The 23,021-nt window shown below is 44.6% G+C and overlaps 1 protein-coding gene and 1 long non-coding RNA gene across 3 annotated transcripts in view; one reads left to right on the plus strand and one right to left on the minus strand.

Annotated features, from left to right (window-relative positions):
* The window catches only part of MRS2 (magnesium transporter MRS2), a 34,087-nt gene extending 30,803 nt beyond the window's left edge, over nucleotides 1-3,284 (minus strand). Inside the window, exons 1-2 of one of the 2 annotated variants that reach the window (XM_058732849.1) lie at nucleotides 2,995-3,282; nucleotides 1,143-1,216 (exon numbers count right to left, since the gene is read on the minus strand). In XM_058732849.1, the coding sequence (XP_058588832.1) occupies nucleotides 1,143-1,216; nucleotides 2,995-3,166 (246 nt within the window). In that variant the 5' untranslated portion in view covers nucleotides 3,167-3,282. Of the gene's footprint in view, nucleotides 1-1,142; nucleotides 1,217-2,994 lie in introns of both variants that reach the window. The other variant, XM_058732850.1, reaches the window with a different exon arrangement.
* Nucleotides 3,285-3,453: 169 nt separating this feature from the next.
* On the plus strand, nucleotides 3,454-21,267 carry LOC131513696 (uncharacterized). Its single transcript, XR_009262721.1, has 6 exons — nucleotides 3,454-3,763; nucleotides 4,567-5,635; nucleotides 13,861-13,943; nucleotides 15,190-15,253; nucleotides 18,489-18,619; nucleotides 19,550-21,267. It is a non-coding gene; the product is annotated as an uncharacterized LOC131513696 (long non-coding RNA).
* The last annotated feature ends 1,754 nt before the right edge of the window (nucleotides 21,268-23,021 follow it).

A 23,021-nucleotide genomic window follows, 5' to 3' on the forward strand; every position in this document is an offset into this window, starting at 1 on the left:
TCTGATTACTGAGGCTAGGACTTCCGGTGCTGTATTAAACAGTAATGGTAAGAGTGGACATCTTTGTCTTATTCCTGAATCTTAAGGGTTTCACACACAGTTGAGAGTTAATTTGAACTTCACCAGGTACTATTACCCCCAGTGTATACCAATGAGAAAACTAAGGCACAAAAATGTTATCACACCTTGTCCAAGTCTGCCCAGTTAACAGAGGTAGAGCTGAGTTCTGAATTTAGGAATGCTCGTTCAGAACAGGCACATTATTTTTTTTAAATTCAACTGTTGTTTTGAAAAAGGTAAAGCCCTACAAAAAAACCTGCAATATCTTACAACCAAATCCTGTGCAACTTTCACCTAGAGTCCTCTTTTGCTACGATTTTGCCCCAACGGCCTACTTCTCTTTCTTAGATACGTGTCTGTGATACACATTATTCTTATTATTTTACTCATTTTCCCCCCTGAATCATTTCAGATCATCGCAGAGATCATGAACCTTTAAAGCATACACTCTTGGGGAGCCCGGGTGGCTAGTCGGTTAAACGTCCGGCTTCAGCTCGCTCGGGTCATGATCTCGCGGTCCGTGAGTCCGAGCCCCGCGTCGGGCTCTGTGCTGACAGCTCAGAGCCTGGAGCCTGCTTCAGATTCTCTGTCTCCCTCTCTCTCTGCCCCTCCCCCGCTCATGCTCCGTCTCTGTCTCAAAAATGAATAAACGTTAAAAAAATTTTTTTAAAAAAAGCATACACTCTTAAACACTACACTTTTTCGTTTCAACATGCTTCTGCATATATTATATTGCACAGCACGGGTTCAAGCCCCTGTATGGCGAACAGCCTTCAAGGACTTCTAAACATATTCACGGGAAAATCTTGAGGAGGCAGTGAGGAGCTGTGATCTGAGCGACCAGTTCTAGTATCAAAAGAAGACCTCCACATTCAACACCGAAGTTTCAAGGCTGCTCTTAAGCAAATCTAGCTGGCACTCAGGTCACCAAAGAAAACACAAAGATGACATGACTTACAAGTATAATGATTCACTATGAAACAAAAAATAAGTATGATCTTGGCTGACCAGTCCACCCCAGTTAACTTAATAAATACAGGAAGTACCTTCTGTAAGTTATCAAACGTACCATCCATACTCACCACAGTAAACACCGGGGCTACGCTGGCTAAAGTGGCTTGAGAGACATCAGAAGTTCTAAACCGGTGCATTTCACCTGAAGAATAAATCAGGGAATTCTCTGTGGTCATACAACAGGTTTCAACGTATGGCTAAGAGAGAGAGCTCTTATAGTATGCGGAAGTCTTCAGACTATTTTTTGGAAACATTTTTCCTAGAGGAATGAGGAATTCCTAGAGGAATGTCCCTTTTAACACTTGTAGGTGATTATATTAGATCTGGCAGGGAATGATTTTTAAAAGTAATGGCTTAGGTGAGGTACTAGAATAATTTACAGATTCCAACCACCTTTTTTCTAATGATTACTGCTGTCTCAGAGTTGATTGCACAAACATATAACACTGTTCTGAGATTAAAAGAAAATGTGCATCTTTTTTTGCAGAATTTAAAAAGGCTTCTCATGAAAATTATATTGGTAGACGTATTTTAGAAAACAGATTGCAAGTAAAACCCGTTTCAGCATTCTAGGATCAGGATTATTGGATCTCTAAGTCATGAAACCTATAGATTTTACTTCCATGTATTAACTTTTCCACACATATACTTTACACAGTAAATACTTATGTGATAACCCATTGGACTGGAATGCAGATCCCATACTCAGAAGATAACCCAATGAATTGGAATGAAAACAAATCCTTATTCGAAAATAAATCTATTTAAAACATGTAATTAGACTGAGTTGCAGTGAGTTCTGAAGAATAACCATGTCGATTTAATGACACAAAGGATGCTGTATTCAAAATACTAAAAAGGAATGGGAAGAAGGTGTAAAAAAAATTACCAATTATTTTACACTTCCAAAGTAATCACACGGACTCCACAGAATGTGGAGACACAGTCTCCTTTCCGATCTTGTTCTTTCCCATTACATACACTTAGTGACTCATGTAATTGTCAGCATCTGGGGCTGCTTGTTTCCCCTTTACAAAATACAAATTGTAAGAGTCAGGTGAATAAAAGTAAAAGAGCGATAATAAATCAGCATTTGCTAATCAACCACAAGTTAGATAAAGTGTTTCCAAATTGGGGATTGTGAATCTCAACGTTTGTCCTAAAACATCAGATGGGCTGAAACCGGGATCCCGAGCATTATTAAAGGAGGGAAAATGCGATGTACCCGAATACAGACTCCCTGTTGAGCGTGGGGAAGGACGTGGTGATGGCGAGTTGTACTTCAGAAAGCTTTTGAGAATAAAACTGAGAAAACTTAACTAGAGGGCAGCGCAATACTTTTGAGGAGCCATACATTGTAACGTCGCTCGTTTCTGAGTATTCTCACCCACATTCTCACACTTGGGGAAATGTGATCATTATGCTGTATCACATGGTGAAAACATTAACAGCTCCGATTCCTCCTCCTCACCATTGCTCGGACCCCTGCGGCTGTCACACTGCACTGGAAAACTAAGTCAGAGCTTCCTCGGGAGCAACTCTTACTACGAAGTCTCCCAAGTTTTCAGCCTTATTTATAGGTGCGTCCCCATTCCTCACTTGAGCAATGGGAAAAGGGTTACCAGTGTCCATCAGGAAGGGAAAGAAGACTGGAAAAGAAAGTAACAGACAATTATTTCAGGCTTCAGAGCTACCATATAAGGAATTAGGGAGAAATTCTCGTTAAGAACATTCTTCCTCCTGGAGCACTGCAGAGGGAGGGTTGCAGCGAGGGGCGTGGGGACCTCGGCGCTGGGCGGACCCCCGGGCGGGAGCCCCAAGGGCGGACTCGGGGCTGAGGCCTGCGCAGGGTCGGACGGTCGGGTCAGGGCCCTGAGGTCGACGCAAGATCGGCGTCCAGGGCCGCGGAGAGGGCCGTACCTGCCACTGGGGGCCGGCGGGGCCCGCACAGCGGCGCGGCCCGGCTCCGCCCGAGGATGTGGGCCGCGCGGCCGCAGGCGGCAACTGGGCGCGCCCCAGGCGTCAGGCCCTGGGCCAGAGCGCACAGCGTGCGCCGGGGCAGGAGCCGGCTCAGGCTCCGCAGGCGTTCCATGGTGCTTGAGCGAGCAGGAGGTGACAGCAACACCCCAACCCCTCATGCCGGACGGTGGCGGGTCGGCCGGCAAGACGCGGCCCCGCGCGGGCGCTTTAAAGAGCGACGGCTGCGTATGGCGCATGCGCGGGTGGCGCCGCGCCTGCACCTCCTCTCCCGCGCATGCTCGGAAGGTGACTTTGGGGGCAGGCTCCTTGAGTCCCTTGGCCAATCAGAGTTCGCGTCCCTTACGAGGCAAGTCGCGGGGGGTGGGGGGTAGGTGGGCGGGGCGCGCTTACCTGCGCCACCCCAGCTGCGGAGCCGGCGCTTAACCTCTGCGACCTTGCAGAGGTCAGGCTGGAGCGTAAAGGGTGGGTCATTGCTAGTGATTGGTGATGGTTGGATGTGAAGAAATACACGACCATAATGCTTTGCCGTTTCTGGAGCGTCTTCGTACTGAGGATCAGATACGCAGTTTGGAAGTGAGGAACTTATACCCCGTTCCTAACTCAATTCATATTTAAGTGTATTGTAGCAGAAACAACTGTCATATGGAATGATGGACTAAACTTCTGCTGGTGAAGATGGAAGCACATAAACTCACAAGATTTACACTCCGTATTTAATCAACTGTAAGATAGTATCAATTCCAAGGTAGCATTATTTTATGTACCAGCAAGAAAGAAAAAGTGCTGAGAAATTATGCTTTCTATCATTTTAAGACTCATCCCAATTTCAGTCTTTTTTTTTTTTTTTTTTATTCATTTTGAGAGAGAGAGCCTGTGCACATGCACAGGCTAGCCAGTGGGAGAGGGTCAGAGGGAGAGAGAGAGAGAGAGAGAGAGAGAGAGAGAATATGAATGAATCCCAAGCAGGCTCCACACTGTCAGTGCAGAGCCCCACATGGCTCCATTCCATGAACAATGAGATCATGACCTGAGCTGAAATCAAGTACAAGGCTTAACCAGCTGAGCCACCCAGGTGCCTCCCAATTTCAGTCTTTATTTAAAAAGTGGGTTTTAGAAGTGATTAAATACAGTATATGTATATTTTTATTTTTTTTAATGTTTATTTTGAGGGAGCATGCATGTGTACAAGCAGGGGAGGAGCAGAGAGTAAGAGAGAGAGAGAGAGAGAGAGAGAGAGAGAGAATTCCAAGCAGGCCCCATGCCCAGCCAGGAGCCCCACTAGTGGCTTGAACTCATCACTGAGGGATCAGGACCTGAGCCGGTAGCAAGAATCAGAAGCTCAATGAACTGAGTCACCCTGGCACCCAGTATATATATATGCATATTTTTAAAGCGTGAGTTAGTAGACTTGTGCCTTCCAGAGTAGTAACACAAGACAGACACGAGCTTCACAGATTCCCAATCACTGTGTATAAACACAGAACAATGGAGAACTTTTTGTTTTTTCTGTAGGGTATTGGGAATGAAGCTGAATCAGGAAGCCAGCAGACAGAAGAGTTCACAGAAGAGGGGGTGTTTGACTTCAGCACTGAGCAAAGGATAACATCAAGCTTTAAAATCTGGAAAGAACGTACCTCACAGATTTTTCATTTTACTAAGCGCTTCAGTGATGAAACAGTTCTTCCTAAAACACGCCTTCAGAGACCTTTCTTTGAGACAATGTGTGATAATTCTTTTAAAAAAACTTGACCCCCCCCCCCCCCCAGCTCAATGAGACAGCTCTGTTTAAGATGGCCTTGTAGAGCCTTAGAAAAGCTCTGGGAAATGGCCAGACACATCACCTTGCAATTCATGTCAAGGGTTTGGGATTTAACCTGAGAAGGGTAGGCGCCGTAGGGGGACTTCAATGAGCAGCGAGGTAAAGATCTGAGGTATGTTTAAATGGATGATTCTGTGTGGGGAAGAGATTACAGAGAGTCAAGTGTGGAGGCAGAGAGATGGCAATGATGGTTTGTGCCAAGATGGAGATGGGAGACAGGGCGAGCTTGGTCCTATATATTGAAGACCTAGTTGACAAGATTTGCAGATGGGATGTAAGCAAAGAGGCATAGAAGTTGACTACTTTTTTTTTTTTTTTTTGCCTAAACAACTGGGCAATCATGATGGCATCTAGTGAGAGGGAATTTGAGAGTGGAGAAAGTTGGAGATCAGGTTATGGCATTGTGTTTGATTCTGGACATGCTAAATCAAATATCTAAGCATTGATATCAAGTGAGCACTCTGGAGTTTGGGGGAGATGTTGGTGCTAACATAGACATTGGGAGCTGTGTAGAGGTATTTAAAGCCATGAAACTGGGTATGATCTCTTAGGAAGCGAGACAGCAAAGAGAAAAGTTTCTATGATTGAGCCCTAGATCCTCCAGCATTTAATCGTCGAAAAAAGAGGTGGATCCAGCAGAAGAGTATGAGAAGGGGTGGCCAGGAAGGAGGAGTAAAATCAGAGGGTGGAATCCTTGAAGCAAAGTGAAGAAAGTGTTTCAAGAAAGAGGAAGTGCTCAATTACGTCAGATGCTACTGACAGGTAAGATGAGAAATGGGAATTGCTTATGTTGGAAGTGACACTGGAGTTTCCTGGTGATCTTGACAGGAGCAGTTTCTGTAGGGGTAGGGATTGGGGTCTGAATAGTCATCTTCCTATTCAGCCCAAGCCGTGACAAGATCCCAGAAGACTTCTGCACCTATATGACAATTTAGCCTTAAGTTTTTTTTTTTTTTTTTAAGTTCATTTACTTTGAGAGAGAGAGCAAGCAGGGGAGGGGTAGAGAGAGGGAGAGGGAGAGAGAGACAAGCCCAAGCAAGCTCCACGCTGTCAGCACAGGGCTCAAACTTGAGAACCGTGAGATCATGACCTGAGCCGAAATTCAGAGTTGGACGCTTGACTGACTGAGCCACCCAAGCACCCTGCCTTAAGTTTCTTTAATCTCTTTTCTCACCTCTTGAGCTCCAAAGCATGTCGGTTACCTCATCCCCACCTCTGGATTGTATTCTTACCTAGAAATGTTTCATGTCAGGAAAGCCATACCAGTAACACACTCTCTGACACTAGCCTTCTGGAGGCTTTATGCCCACAATTATATTTTCCCATCAGACCCTTGCTGGCTGTCCTCCCTTCTCTACCTAGCCTGGATTATGTAACTGACCATCTGAAACCTCTATGACTTAGTACTTGGAACATGTAGCATTCAGGGGTGTAATCCTAGAAACTACTTTATTTTTGTCCCTCCAATCCTGCTGAGTGGGGCTAGTCCTTCTCCAGCCTCTTGAAAACTTGGGTAGGTCCCATGACTCTTCTGGTCCCTTGGCCCTATGTTCACTCTGTTATCAATTCAGTAATTGAAAACGTCCACTCCACATACCAATTTCAATTCAGTAATTTGCAGTATCAGACCCCTTATACTAATCACAGCTGCAATCTTCATTCAAAGAAAGGACTTGGTACCTCTCTCCTTGTTGGGCCTGGAGGCAAACAAGAATTTTTGGTGTGGATAGAGATTTTGGACAGCTCCCCCAACCCCTTCCCACTCCTTTTCTTACTCCATGGCTGCCATTTCTGACTCTGCTGGGGCAGTGAAGCCAAGTTAGAATGAACGAGTCTTTCACTGAAAGGCAGCATCGTGCTCTCTATAGGCAGGGCAGATATTGAAGCTGACCCCATTGAGGGCATGTCCACGGGTTCTCTGGAAGACCTTCCCCTCTTCCCTCCAGGCCCATTTGGTTGCCAGTCCTTTGATGCAGACAGTGACCCTCCTGATCACTTGCAAATTCTGCCTCTTCATGCCTCAAATGACCAGGCTCCTCTTTTCCCAACCTGCTGCTCTTTTGGGCAGGATCCTTTAAAAAGCAACCCAGACTGATTTCCCATTGTCACATGTTCACCCCAGGATTCATGCACCATTAGAAGGGAGCACAATTACTTCCCCAGCATAGAGCTGCTATCCTTTGCTTAGGTACAAGCCTGTGACATCTTCAAGCTCTCAGAGTGATCTTAAGATGTCCCTCTCAATAGACTTGAAGTGAGTGGCAAGCACTCTCCTTACCCCTTTCTCTGGAAGTGTTTCTAAATCTTCCACACCATGTCTGGCCTCAGTCTTCAGTCTTCTGATCCTTTGACATCTTCCACCTGGGTGAGAGGTCCACCTGTGTAGTGGCTTCTCTATAAATTCCCTTCAGAAGTTGGTAACTGACCTTGGTGCTGGTACCCTATCTTGGCACTTCAGCGGAAACACCTACGTTCCTCAGCACCCTCGATCCTTTGCACTTCTTTTATTCATTAATGAAGTTATTTATTTCACAAGTACTTGCTGAGCATGACAATGTGCCAAGTATTATTTTAGGTTCTGGGGTAAATGCGTGAAGGAAACAAAGTACCTGTCTGTAGTGAGTAGAATGCTGCCCCCCCTCCCAAATTTATGTTCACTCGGAACCTCAGAATGTGACCCTATTTGGAAGTAGGAGTCTTTGCAGGTTCAACTAGTTAAGCATCTCAAGTTGAGATCATCTCGGATTTACGGTGTGCCCTCAATTCAGTGACTAGTAGTCTTTATCAGAGAAAGGAGAGGGAGGCTTGAACGCTCAGACCTAGCAGACCACCATGTAAAGGTGGGAGTAGAGATTGGAGTGATTCAGCTGTAAGCCAAGGAGCACCAGAAGCCACCAGAAACCAAAAGAAGCATGGATGGATTCTCCCCTAGAGCCTTCAGTGGGAGCGAGGTCTTGCTGATACCATGGGTTTGGTCTTCTAGCCCCCAGAACCGTGAAAGAATAATGTTCTGTTGTCTTAAGCCGCCCGTTTTCTGGTACTTTGTTACGGCAGCCCCAGAAAATGCATACCCTGCTTTCCTGTAGCTTAAATCCTAGTTGATGGGGGCCCATAAAATTCGGGGCCCCATCTGTGCCCTCACTACCACCCGATGATTATTTCACTGCCCTCTCTCAGTCCCTGCCCCCCTTCTCTCCCCGTAATACCTCCTTTAAATCTTTAGTGGTGTCCTCAAACCTCTTATTCCAGCCAAGCTCCTCCAGTCATTTCCAGTACAAAATAATTTTACTGAGGGGAAATACACGCTACAGATCAAAAGCAAACAAGACATATTATAGTTTTATGTTTCCCTTCAGCTTAATTTACTGTTAAGTTCGACCTTTTGTGGCTCTTTAATATTTGGCTTCAGGGGCGCCTGGGTGGCGCAGTCGGTTAAGCCTCCGACTTCAGCCAGGTCACGATCTCGCGGTCCGTGAGTTCGAGCCCCGCGTCAGGCTCTGGGCTGATGGCTCGGAGCCTGGAGCCTGTTTCCGATTCTGTGTCTCCCTCTCTCTCTGCCCCTCCCCCGTTCATGCTCTGTCTCTCTCTGTCCCAAAAATAAATAAAAAACGTTGGAAAAAAAAATTAAAAAAAAAAATATTTGGCTTCAGAATTCAAATCAAAGCCTCCTGCCAAAGAATTGTGGGCCTTTAGTAAGAAGTAAATTCCTTCGGAGCCTCAGATGTATGTTCTGGTTACTCTTCTCCCTTCACAACAAATATGGTCCAGGCACTGTACTTGGTCCAGGGAATACAAAATAAAGAGATTGATTTTAGTCTTGGGGAGCTCACCTGAGAAACATGATAATGCAGACAACTGTTTAATTTCCCTTGTGAGAAGAACTATCAGTGACCAGTGCAGGGTCTCAGGGCACTTGGATGCGGTGAACCAACAGGCGAGGTCAGGGAAACCCTTTCTCAGGAAATGACAGTTTGGTTGAGACTGGGATGCATAAACATTAGCAACAAGGAGGGACTGAGAAACATTTCCAAAAAGGGGGAAAATGCGTGGGAAAACAAGTGGGGTTTTTTTGGTCATTGGAAGAATTGCCAGAGGTGTCTGACGACGCATGGTGGATGAGGCCCTCGAGTGGGTCTAGGTGAGGCCAGAGGGGCAGGTGGGAACTAGGTTGTCCTGGGCTTTATACACGTTAAGGAGTTTGGATTTCATTCTGTGAGAAATAGGGAAAGTATCAAAGGGCTTTAAGCTAGGGGGAAGGATTCCATTTTCATTCTTAGATGACCACCCTGGAGACATCTTTGGAGATGGGAGTGTATGGGGCAGGGGAAGAGGAGGAGCCGGAAGACCATTGGGAGGCTTCTGTAGGCATCCAGACAAGACTTGAGGGGGCGCTGGGTGAGGGCAGGGAGAACGGTCATGGAGAGAAAAGACTGGAGAGACGTATAGAAATAGAGCGGGTAGGACCAGGTGATTGGTAAGAGGGAGAAGGCATATTAGCCTGCTGGGGCTGCCGTAACAAAATTCCACAGACTGGAGGCTTAAACAACAGACATTTCTTTCTCACAGTTCTGGACCCTAGAAGCCCAGGATCAAGGTGTTGGTAGGTTCTCTGCTTGGCTTGTAGATGGTGCCCTTCCCTGTGCCTTTTTCTGCACATATACATCCCTGGTGTTTCTGTGTGTCCTAATCTCCTCTTCTTGTAAGGACACCTGTTCGATTGGATCAGGACCCACCCTAATAATCTCATTTTTATTACCTCTTTAAAGGCCCTCTCTCCAAATATGTTATGTTCTGAAGTCCTGGGGGTTTGGGCTTTAAGATATGCATTTGGGGACACCATTCATTCAATAGCAGAAAGTAACGATGAACCCATGATTCTGAGAGAAGCAAGATGGTGGTGGATAGTGCTATGTACTGAGTAAGGGACACCCGGAGGAAGAAGAGTTCAGCAGAAAGAGTGGGAATTCTATTTTGGACCTGTTGAGTTTGAGATTGCTGAATACATATCTAGATAACGTTGGTCTGGAGTAGGGGATAAAGCAGTGGGCTAGACGGAGAAATGTGGGGCTTGGGCATATAGAAATAAGTGAAGCTGTGGGCATGTAGGAGGTTGCCTGGGGAGGATGTGAAAGGAGGAAGGGTCCAGATCCCATTCTCCAGGGGACACCAACCAATACCGGAACCTGGAGCAGGAGGTCCCCAGGAGATTAAGGGGATGGGCCCTGTGGTCCAGCATGGACTAGCCCAAGTGGTAGGAGCCCCCAATAAAATAGTGGAGTCACTCTGAGAGCTTGCTGTATTTGACTACAGTGGGAAGGTTGGGAAGGTAGGGAAGGTAGTGAAGGTAAAGGGGACTAGAAGTTACCATAGTTTGAGTCTTCGTTAAGTTCCCTAAGAAAACAACCCAGGCTTCTCCTTAGTAAAAATGAATGTAGGTCCTTGGTGGGGGGGGGGGGGGGGGGTGGTGGTGGTGGGAGGAAGGCTCTCTCTGATGGGTTTGGAAGTCTGGCACACTGTCCCTCCACTGTTTTCCCTGGGGCTTTCTTACTGCCACTGCCATCATTCTGAAGTGGAGTTCACTCTTTTGAAAGTTCTGCCTCAACCCCGACTACGTATTGCGTTTTCTGTTATATACCAAGCATGCACTAAGCACCACAAGCAGTAAACCGGAGGACAAGGTCCGTGCAACATTGTGTTACTGCTTTAGTTTCCCAGACAGCCTCATCTAACTGCCAGGTTTCCTCAAGGCAGTAGTCTCCAACTTCTTGTTTAATCACAAAGGATGCTTTGTGTTACTTCCCTCCTTCCCAGAGGGATCTGGCAATTCCTACAATATTACATCAGATGAAATAAACTTGTATGTAATAAGTGTCTGCACGTGTTGTTTTGCTTTTTAGTGAGTCTGATCTGTTTTCGAGTAGATAAATGGTCAATTATTATTAAGTCATTTCTCAAACGTTGAAAGTAGCTTTCAGACTCTCCTTATTGTCATAGAGCCTCAGGATTTGGGCATCCCAGGCTGGGGATCCTGGTCCTAAAAGAAATGCTTTTCCATGGTTGCCAGAGGGATGACTATGTTAAAGTCGATCTTTCTCTCTCCTTTCTCCTGCTCTCGATGCACCTGTTGCTAGCAGGCATGTTTTTCTCATGAAAACATTTCAGCCCCATGTAGAGTTAATTTAAACAATTTCACCTTTCCAGTATTTCTCTGAGGGACAAGAATATCTAAATTTATATCTCATGGAGGGTATCAACCAAAACACCCAAATACATTTTCTATTTTGAAAAACAATGGCTGAAAATTGTTAGCATATCATGTTCCAAGAAAAAATACATAATCCAAAAGAATGTAGTCAGACGTGATTCATGATTCATAAGAATCTTCCTTTCTGAGTTACTGGCTTTATTGCTGGAAATTTAGCAAAACGTACTTGGTTTTGCACTGAATAAGTACTGCGTACAAGCTGAAGGTTTATATATTGCATAGGAATGGAAAGGATTACAGAGCATTCTTGTATCAAGGTTTTTCAACCTCAGCTCTACGGACATTTTGGATCAGGTGCTTCATTATTGGCGGGGAGCGCTGTCCTGGGCATTGTAGGACATTTAGAAGCAGCCCTGACCCACTAGGTCCTAGCAGCACATGGGCCCTGAGATGTGAAGCCAAAGATGTCTCCAGGCGTGGTCACTTTTTCCTGGGCAGCAAAATCACTTCTGAGTGGGAACCACTGTATTTTATAAGAATTAGAAGAATCCACCAACCCCAAGACCGTTTCTCCTTTTGCAAGTTAGACCTCTTTAAATTTTGACATTTTCTTCACACATAGTAGACATTCAAAAGTGCAAATCTAACGTTACCGGATTGTAGCACTGAATTAAATTTTATTCTTTATGACTTAAACATGTGTCCTGATTTATTTGCATCCATTACCACAAACCACGAGTCCAGCTTTTAAAATCATGATCCTGTTGGGACGCCTAGGTGGCTCAGTTGGTTGGGTGTCTGACTTTGGCTCAGGACATCATCTCATCTCACGGTTTGCCCAGTGTCGGCTCTGTGCTGACAGCTCAGAGCCTGGAGCCTGCTTGGGATTCTGTGTCTCCCCCTCTCTCTGCTCCTCTCCCGCTCGTGCTCTGTCTCGGTCTCCCTCAAAAATAAATAAACATTACCAAAATGTTTTAAAAATTAAAAAAATAAGATCATGATCCTGTCTATACCCAGGACCTGCAGTGGCAAATTGGGATTTCTGGGGTCTGGGTCTGTGATCCACCTGGGGGTTCCAAGAGATAGCTTTCCCACATTTGAAAAGTTTTCAGAACTTTGGCCACAGGAGGGAGCACTATTCCTGTGCTTGCTTGTTCATTTATTGACTATTTTAATACATGCTTTCAGAGTTAAGTGATACAGGGAATTCCTAACCTAGGAATCAGAGGCACAGTTAGTGTATTAGTCAGGATTTCCCAGAGGAGCTGAACCAACAGGAGGAAAGGAGATTTGTCAGGAAGAACTGGCCCACTTGATAATGTCTGAGAAGTTCCAACATCTGCCAATCTGCTGTCTGCAAACTGCGGACCCAGGAAAGCCTGTGGTGTGATTCAGCCTGAGTCTGAGCCCCGAGGGCAGGGGACCCAATGGTGGAAGGGCCAGTCTGGGAGCGGAAGATGAGAGCAGACATCCCAGGTCAAGCAGGAAGGCCGAAGAGAAATAAGTGGTGAATTCCTCTGCTGGTTTGCTTTGGTTTTTCTAGTCAAGCCCACCACCCATTCAATGACGCCCACCACACTGGCAACAACAATTTACTGAGTCTGTTGCTTCAAGTGCTAATTTCATCTGCCGACACCCTCACAGACACCCAGAAATACTGTTCAACCTGGGCACTCTGTGTCCCCGTCAAGTCGGCACCTAAATGTAACCATCACCACCATCCACGTCGGGAGTCCAAACACCTCTCCGTTCTTATGATCTAAGCTTGTGCCCACCTGCCACTGCATTTATTTCGCAGTTGTAATTTTGGAAAGCAGTAGGGCAAGGCAGAATTTACACAAAAGATTGCTGTCCCACGCAACCGTTTTAAAGAATTTCTCAGACTGAAAGTGTTCGAACTAACCTCTTGTACTTTGAAGAGAGCACATATGCGCAGACGCCTGCTAATCGGTGTAGTGTCCATCTGCCGGTACGATGAGGAGGTGTCAAATCTGAGGCAGTGTGTGTGTGTGTTTCATCAGTTTTTTCCTTTTTATGAAGATTTAGCATCTATCAAAAGTTTTAAGTTTTCGCTTGTGAAGATAGTAGGCCTAATAAGTTTTACACTTCTAGGCTTTAAAAAAATACATGTCCATGCCCTTCATACTATCATACGCTTGAACTGGCTGTGGAGGACAGCCAAGAACACGATACGGTGAATCTGATGAAAATTTACTTTAAAGTAGTTCAGATTGGGAGAGAGAGAATTCAGTAGAGCAAAACCTTGTGTGACGTGTGTTCTATTTGTTAAATTTACATGAATGTATGTAAAATGTATACATTTTTCAAAAATGTATTAAGTTTTATTAAATCTTACCATTCCTGTCTTCTAAACACCCAGCTTGTCATAGGATAGATCACTGTCTCCTCTTTCCCCTCCCAGCACAACGGGAAGCCCATGTTAAGGTCTGAACCATCTAGGATAATCTGGGAAGAATGGAATTTCACTCTTCCGGGAATGTTGGAAATGTCTGGGGCCACACCTCCTGAAGTTTACCAGACATAGAAGTGACATTTTGAAACCGATAGAGATGCAACCATACATTTTTAATATAGTCCTAAATGCCTAAGGAAATGTCTCCTATGATCCAAATTACGATACAGGACAGCATCATTTAAGCTGAAGAGGGGGTGCAGGGAATGAGGCTCAGATTTAGTTATGGGTAGTTAGCTAGATGACACTTTTTGTTTCAACCCTTCTTACTGGGAATGCGTCTGACAGTGTTCTTCTTTTCTGCGACAGTCAGTGAAGCTTTGGTGACCTGGGTCATGACGCTAAATGCAATTGCTTACTGAGTGATATGCTGGCACTGGGTTTTATACCAGGTAAACTGACTTCTGATTGCCATAACATCTTACAATCATGGTTGGCCGATGATGGCAGGATCCCGAGAAAGTGGCTGCCGGCTTTGCTTCCCGCGCTCTCGGGGGCTCTCTGATTTGGGGGGTGGAGAAGTGGTGGCTGCAGGAGGGGTGCGGGCTTGTCAGGTAGGATGAGGTCTTGGGGCAAGGCTGTCAGAGAGATTTGTGAGGACTGACCCCACTGGATGACATTCCTTCTTCCAGTTAAGACACCTGTGATGACAAGACGCCCCAGTGTTTGACAGAACCCTAAGAAGGAAAATAATTTCACACAAACGAGGAAGATAATTTCAAATAAACGAGGACACAATACTTTCTCATAGATTTTTTTTTAAGGTTTTACTTACTGAAAGCTCTTCTTCAGATTTTATTTAGACATAGGTTTCTATTGTATAACAGTGTACATAAATGGGAAAATGTAAGCAAAATATTCGTTAAGACACTCCTAAGACTTGTTGTTCCAATGTTAAATCATAGTTTAATCTTAATTTTTAAAAATGTTTATTATTTATTTTTGAGAGGGAAAGAGAGAGAGAGAAAGAGAGGGAAGGAAAGAGAGGGAGAGAGCACAAACCGGGGAGGGGCAGAGAGAGAAAGGGAGACACAGAATCTGAAGCAGGCTCCAGGCTCGCCCCTTAAATGAATTTTTTAAAGATTATACCATGATTGGAGTGCCTGGGTGGCTCAGTGGTTAGGTGTCTGACTTAGGCTCAGGTCATGATCTTGAGGTTCGTGGGTTTGAGCCCCGTGTCAGGCTGTGTGCTGACAGCTTGGAGCCTGGAGCCTGCTTCGGATTCTGTGTCTCCCTTTCTCTGCCCCTCCTCTGCTTGTGCTCTGTCTCTCTCAAAAACAAATAAATTTTATTTATTCTCTCTCTGTCTCTCTCAAAAATAAATAAATATTAAAAGAGTAAAAACGGGAACTAAGCTTCACATATGAAGTATTAACCATGCACATCTCTCAGCTTGGGTGGTGGCAACGTGAACCTTTTGGCCTGATTCCTTCTTGCTCACACAACACACCACACTTGGTCAAGGACAGGTATAAGACTACCTTGACTGTAAGGCACATCCTGACTTCAGAGACGATGAAAAAACGTATGCATCTTGCAATAAATGTAATGTGGTGATCTGTTTTTTCTTTCCTCTCTTCCTCCTTCTGCCTCGAGTAAATTCGTGATACTAATTTTTTTTTCATTTGTCTCTTTCAGATGAAAACTGAGTTAATCATGGGGAAAATCAGGCAGGGTTCAGGGTGTGCTGGGTTTTAAATAGGTAAGGTTTTACTGCATGTGAACTTAAGTGGACCTACAGCCTTCTCATTTGTTCACGTAGATGTTTTAAGAAGTTCTTTTCAAATCTACACCCCTTATGGTTTTTCTGCACTATCTGCAAATGTCACTGGGAAATGATCAAATAGGTCATAAATCTGATGGGCTGAAAAATGTTATATTGCACAATCATTGAAACTTCTGGAGTTAGTTTATAATTAAGTTAGAAATCAATATATGTGAGGAGAAAGTACCAGGGTATCTGGCTTCCATCATACTACTTGCTATGCTAGTCATGTCTTGTTGGCCGAAAGCAGTTTTCTAAATTGGAACTTCCAAACTTTAAATGACATCAGAACATTATAGTTCACTAAGGCAGCTCTTTCCATTAATTCAGACACTGGACTGCAGTTAACCAGTAACTTCTGCATCAGTGACATAATTTCTTGCAAAATTGGTATTTTGTAATGGTTAACTTTGCTCCTGGCTGTTCACAGCAGGGGGTAGTTCTCTTTCATCAAAGTCTTCTGGTTATTACAGTCCACCAGGGCTTAAGACATTATGCCTTAAAACAAAACAAAACCCTCCCAGGTACTGAGTGGTAGTACTATTTTACCTCACTAATTGTCAGTGAACTAAGGAAACCCTTCCAAAGTGCTTACTAAACAATTGATAGTCCAAACTGGGCATCTAAGATTTTGCCAGAAGTAGCCTTTTAATGATGATAGAGCCAGAGACATAGTCATCTAAGTCATCTTGCTGGTGTTAAAGGGTAGTGATTTTTTTTTAATTTTTATTAAATTTTTTTTAATGTTTATTTATTTTTGACAGAGAGACAGAGCATGAGCGGGGGAGGGCAGAGAGAGAGGGAGACACAGAATCCCAAGCAGGCTCCAGGCTCTGAACTGTCAGCGCACAGCCTGACATAGGGCTTGAACCCACAGACCGTGAGATCATGACCTGAGCCAAAGTTGGATGCTCAACCGACTGAGCCACCCAGGTGCCCCTAAACACTTTACTTTTTAAAGTTTTTTTTTGTGAGAGAGACAGAGCGTGAGCAGGGGAGGGGCAGAGAGGGAGAGAGGGACACAGAGCCTGAAGCAGGCTCCAGGCTCGGATCTGTCAGCACACAGCCCGATGTGGGGCTTGAACTCACGAATCGTGAGATCACGGCCTGAGCCGAAGTCGGACGCTTAACCGACTGAGCCACCCAGGAGCCCCTAAAGGGTAGTGATTTTTAACTTTGTGAAAGAATGTTAGGAAGAAAGAAAGAAAGAAGGAAGGAAAGAAAGAAAGGAAAAAAAAAAAGAAACTTTTGTTCTGAGGTTATATAGAATTAAGGTCAGTGGAAAAAGTCTGTCCATTGTGGGAAAATATGAAAGGAGTCCCTGGGATATTGGAGAACAGGCCTTAAAATGCAGTTTCACTGCTCTGCTCCAAATCTGAATCGTGAAAGGAAACTCACAGTTCACCACCACCACCAAAGAAATCAGCAACCTCAGATATGCATCCTTCTAATTTCCACATTAAGGAAACCTGATGATAACTTGGAGAGGCAGCAGTAAGCCCCTCCCCCAGCACCTTGAATTCTTGGTGGGGGGAGACACTGACTGCTAATTAAGCTTTGGTTTTGTATCTGTAAACACCACTTCTGCCTTATGTAAATAAGATATTTACACCACTTACTTAATGATTATGCACATAAATAATTTAGAGCCAAGAGACCGAGTCAAACCATTCCTAAGGTTTTTTTTTGCCAGTTCACAGACCCCAGCTGAAGACAATGAGTAACAATTTTATTAACTTGGAATCAAAGTCTTGCTTCTGTTGAGAGTGACCCAAGGGATTTAATTGTAAGTGAAGGGGATGTATACTTGCCTGAAATGCGGAAAGAATTTTGAGCTTAGGTTGCCAAGTTTTGTGAAAGTTTTTTTTTGTTTTTTTTTTTCCCTCCTCATTGCTAGATTGTTAAATCACCACGGAGGAGAAACTGCTTTGTTTAAACAGCTTTTCTGTTCCAAGAACCAGAGTATTACAACAAACTCCTCAGGTGACAGAGCAAATTGTGCCATAGGTGAAATTACTCAGAGAAAATTTCCAATATTACATCTCCTTCCAGACGTCCCGCAGGCAAGTGAAATCCGCCTAGCAGCTTCTTGCCACAAAGCAGAAATCATTTAAAAAGCCAAGCTCTTAAAAATAAATAAATGAATAAATAAATAAATAAATAAATAAAATAATTAAAAAGCCAAGCTCTTGAGGCACTTGGGTGGCTCAGTGGGTTAAGCATCTGACTCTTGGTTTCGGCTCAGGTCATGATCTCATGGCTCCAGGAGTTTGAGCCCCACATTCGGGCTCTGTGCTTACAGTGTGGAGCCCGCTTGGGATTCTTTCTTTCCTTCTCTCTCCGCCCCTCCCCTGCTCGCTTTCTCTGTCTCTCTCAAAATAAATAAACTGAAAAAAATAAATAAAAAGCCAGGCTCTTTGTTCTACACCTTCCGTGTCATAACTGATCCATTCTCCCAGGGGTTCTGGTATTCTGTAAGATAATGTAGTGATTCATCCTTCTGTTTCCAGAAACTAGAGGGTATGAGAATAAAGGAAATCAGGGGCGCCTGGGTGGCGCAGTCGGTTAAGCGTCCGACTTCAGCCAGGTCACGATCTCGCGGTCCGTGAGTTCGAGCCCCGCGTCAGACTCTGGGCTGATGGCTCGGAGCCTGGAGCCTGTTTCCGATTCTGTGTCTCCCTCTCTCTGCCCCTCCCCCGTTCATGCTCTGTCTCTCTCTGTCCCAAAAATAAAAAAAATCTTAAAAAAAAAAAAAAAATAAATAAAGGAAATCAATGATACATATGATGTATATTGCCACATTGGAGAAGGTCATTGAAAAGACACGATTGACCTGCGAGCTGGACTCGGATATTAGAGGTTCCTCTCCTCCTCCCCCGTCCTGGGGATGTGGGGTCCTCCTGCTTTTCCCGCCCCCAGAGGCTGCTCTAAGGACACAGCCTTGAGATGGTGATGTGGTGTTGAGAACACCTGCATGGTATACGTGACTGAACCCTTTTGGGGCCTCTTTATGAACTTTTAAGATATGGCAGGCGGATGCAGGGATCCATTCATCTTGCTCCCGATGAGACAAACCTGACATGAAAGCTCCCTTTGTTTATTACAACTGCCACCTACCAAACTGAAATGTCCTGCCTCTTTCTTCCATGTCTCCTTGCCTTCCCCCCTACAGCTGGTTTCAGATCCCATCCAGAGAGCTCCAGAGAGGGCTGTGAACCATCATGCCAACAGATACACAGAAACACACCAGAGGGAATCAGCTGAAGATCGCTGTAGTCCTGACTCCTGCCACATCCTTCTCTGGTACCTCATGCAACTCAACTATCATTTAAAGGCTTTTTGAAACACTCGATGATTTGTGTTTTTCATTTGCCACTAGTTTTAAACTCAACTTCAGACCTGCAGGCCTATCCACTTTTCCAGAAAGGAAGCAAATCGGTGTAAGGGCTAGATGCTCTTTAGGACAAAAGCGTGTAAAATAAAGGGGGTGGTGATTGGTTAGAATCGGCAAATAATTCATTACAAATAATGAATTATGAGCTGCATTGTGTACCCCTCAAAATTCATGTATTGAAGTCCCAAGGCCCTATTGTCCCAGAACGTGACTGCACTTGATGCTAGGTCTTTAACGAGGTAGTCAAAGTGTGGTTCTTAGGGTGGGTCCTAATCCAAAGATTGGTGTCCTTACACGAAGAGGAGATTAGCACACAGGCCTACACAGAAGGAAGACGACGTGAAGACAGAGAGAGAAAACAGCCATCTACAAGCCACAAGAGAGGTTTCAGAAGAAACCACCCAGCTGACACCTTGATCTAGGACTTCTAGCCTCCAGAACTCAGCCATGATACATTTCTGTTAAGCCACCCAGTCTGCGGGTGACCCTGCAGCCTGGCCGGCTGACCCCACAGACACATACATGCTCCTCAAACAGGACTAGCTCCTTCTTGGCAGCTTTACACTTCACTCTGAGGTTATGCTGTTTTTAAAAAGATGATATATAGTCTTTTATCTATATTATAGGCTAAACGTGTTAACCTCTCAACATTACGATCCTGTAATTTATTGTACTTGTGATCATACACAAAAAGGGTGGTTTAGAATATGAAGGTTTTTTTCAAAACCCAAGAAGCGTAGCATTCATAATTAGCTGTACTAAATGTTCTACATGGAGTGTCTTGTCTCATCCTGGCTATAACCTATGGAATAGGTAATATCCTTGCTTCTATTTTACAGATGAGAAGACTGTGGGCATAGAGAGGGTAAGTGCCACGCTCACTGTGGAGAGCCAGAATTCAGGCACTCTCTAGTCCCGTGACCGCTGGTTTTTGAGATGAAGTATCTCACACAGTACTTGTGGGACATACGGCAGTTATTAAATGCTGGGCGTCTCCTAGTTTCTGAGATGATACACCAGGGAAATCCTTCAAAAACATTACCGGAATTGCGTTTTTGGCCCTACAATGACAGCGATGAGATGAGTCCCCCAAAAACAAAGGCACAAGAAGGCTTTACAGAGGCTACAGCTGGAGCCGAAAAGAGACACAGCACTGACAGAGGATACTTAATGTAGTCTCCTGGAACAGAGTGGGGACCCTGCTTAAACAGACAAAACCCAGGTTCCCCCTGGGCCCAGTATGCTAAGGAGAGAAAGGGAAAGAAAAATGCCTCATCTTGATTGGTTGGAAGGGCCTCGTCCTGATCGGTGGATATTAGTGGCAACTCAGGCAGCCCATTGGTGAGTTTTGGAGCTGAGGTCCTCTGGTTTATGTCCAGCTCCTACATGGGGCTCATCCTGGCTGCATCCTGACTGTGCTCTGTAGCAGAAGTGGTTAAAAAATATTTTTTTTATGTTTATTTATTTCTGAGAGGAAGACAGAGCATGAGTGGGGGAGGGGCAGAGACAGAGAGGGAGACACAGAATCCGAAGCAGGCCCCAGGCTCTGAGCTGTTAGCACAGAGCCCTACATGGGGCTTGAACTTGTGGACTGTGAGATCATGACCTGAACCAAAGTGCAGCCACCCAGAGGCCCTTGTAGGAGAGGTGGTTTAATAACAGCCAACAGGCAACGCCCCGGGTGCGTAATGTTTTTCACTTGGGGCTCGTTCCCATGGTCCCTGTCTCCAAAGCTAGATTAGAAACTACCTGGCAGGGGTGCCTGAGTGGCTTAGTGGGTTAAGCTTTCGACTTTGGCTCAGGTCATGAACTCAGGGTTCATGAGTTCCAGCCCTGCATGGGTCTCTCTGGTCTTTCTGCTGTCCACACAGAGCCCTCTTGGGATCCTCTCTCCCTCTCTCAAAAATAAGTAAACATTGAAAAAAGAAACCATCTGGTGACTGAAGGGAAACTGACCACCCCTGGTCCTGACTGGGGAGCTTCACCACCGGGGAGAGGATTGGGGGTGCTGAAGGGTGCGTGCACCCTCATGATGCCAGGATCTGCTTGAATCCAGCTGGAAGCAAACCATTCTTCCCTTCTTTTTCTTTCTCTCTTTTTCCCTTCCTCCCTTCATTCCAGGCTACATAGTTGAGTATTGTGACGTATAGGAGAGAGAAACAGAAGGTGCAGATGGGGGAGGAAGGGCCCAATATTAGCCACACTGTGTAAGTGAGAAGTAGCGCTTTGTCCAGAGTAGATTCTGAGTATTTGCTAATGAATGAATGCATGCATGCATGCAGTAGGCAGTTAAGATCCAGGACTGGAAGTTAGAGACTCAGAATGGGTAAGGTCATAGGTTTGTGTACAGTGACTTAGTACGGAAATGCTTTCAGGGTGATTGGTAATTACGAAGCCAGGTGAGGGTGTGATTTCAGGCAATATCTTACCAAGGGCAGCTTGAACTCGATTGCACACAGGGACTGTAAAGTATACCTTATGCTTACGAAGTAACCTGACCTAAGTCATTTGATGAATGCATTGCAGTGTGTGTGCATTATAAAATATAAAATATCTGGGGTGCCTGGGTGGCTCAGTGGGTTAAGCCTCTGACTTCAGCTCAGGCCATGATCTCACGGTTTGTGGGTTCAAGCCCTGAGTTGGGCTCTGTGCTGACAGCTCAGAACCTGGAGCCTGCTTGGGATTCTATGTCCCCCCCTCTCTCTCTGTTCCTCCCCCGCTCATGCTCTGTCACGTGCTCTCTCTCTCTCTCAAAAATAAACATTAAAAAATAAAAAGTAAATAATAAAATAAAATATAAATATCTCAGCAATTTTCTTCATCTCTTTCTTGTAATAAAATTCTATCATTACTAATAACTATTGAGTGAGTTGATTTTGGAGGTCAGACATCTCTGTCATCTGGAATATACAATTTTTGATCCCATCTATATGCTATCCAGTGTGAGAAATGAGCAATCCCTCAAGAGCAAAGTTTTGTGCCTAACAGACCCGGGGCAGCTACACCGACTGTCTGACATGTTGACTCCAATGAATTTAACTGTAGTTGAAAACCTCAGGCAATTTTTTTTCTTCCTTATTGTGAAATAATTGTCTAGGGATGGAAATTCTCCAGGTGGCTAGTTAAATGCCTCCAGAAGGCATGGGGCATTGATGAATCCCTCTGAGAATTTCTGTAGTTTACTAGTGGCTTTACTGGTTAAAGAATCTCATTAACTCTACCCCTTTAGAGCGGGGTCTGCGGAATGGCCTGTTTGTGAAGAAACAGTAATGTAAATCTCAGCATCTTTGGACGAAACTCTAATGCAGAGTTGTTTTCTTATCTTAAAACCACACTGATAATTGGGAATGCAAACTGGTGCAGCCACTCTGGAAAACAGTATGGAGGTTCCTCAAAAAACTAAAAATAGAACTACCCTACGACCCAGCAATTGCACTACTAGGCACTTAGCCAAGGGATACAGGTGTGCTGTTTCGAAGGGACACATGCACCCCCATGTTTATATAGCAGCACTATCGACAATAGCCAAAGGATGGAAAGAGCCCAAATGTCCATTGATGGATGAATGGATAAAGAAGATGTGGTATAGATATAAACAATGGAGTATTACTCGGCAATCAAAAAGAGTGAAATCTTGACATTTGCAACTATGTGGATGGAACTGGAGGATATTATGCTAAGTGAAATTAGTCAGAGAAAGACAAATATCATATGACTTCACTCCTATTAGGACTTTGAGACAAAACAGATGAACATAAGGGAAGGGAAACAAAAATAATATAAAAACAGGGGAGACAAAACAGAAGAGACTCATAAATATGGAGAACAAACTGAGGGTTACCTGAGGGGTTGTGGGAGGGGGGATGGGCTAAATGGGTAAGGGGCATTAAGGAATCTACTCCTGAAATCATTGTTGCACTATACGCTAACAAATTTGGATGTAAATTAAAAAAAATTAAAAATAAAATGAAAAAACGCCACACTGATATTTAAAATAGTTACTAACTTGTCTTTTTCAACATTACTAGATTCTATCCATTTTTTTGCATATACCCTGCTCCCTTCCTCTCATGGCTCAAAGCCCTAGATTTTCCCAGACCATATCAGGGGGTAAAATTGGTCAAAATTAATAAGGCACATCTTTTCAGGCTCTTGATTCCTATGAAAAGTACCTGTGCATCCCATAACCTTCCCCTGTCCCGAAGGTTCCCTCTAGTTACTTCTAGGAGTTCCCAGGGAATGAGCCCTTTCATCAGCATGGTTCCTGAATGTCCCTCATTTTCTGCTCTCACTCCTTCTGGTGCTGTTTCC

The sequence above is a fragment of the Neofelis nebulosa genome, chromosome 6 (assembly GCF_028018385.1).
Source record: "Neofelis nebulosa isolate mNeoNeb1 chromosome 6, mNeoNeb1.pri, whole genome shotgun sequence".
NCBI lineage: Eukaryota > Metazoa > Chordata > Mammalia > Carnivora > Felidae > Neofelis > Neofelis nebulosa.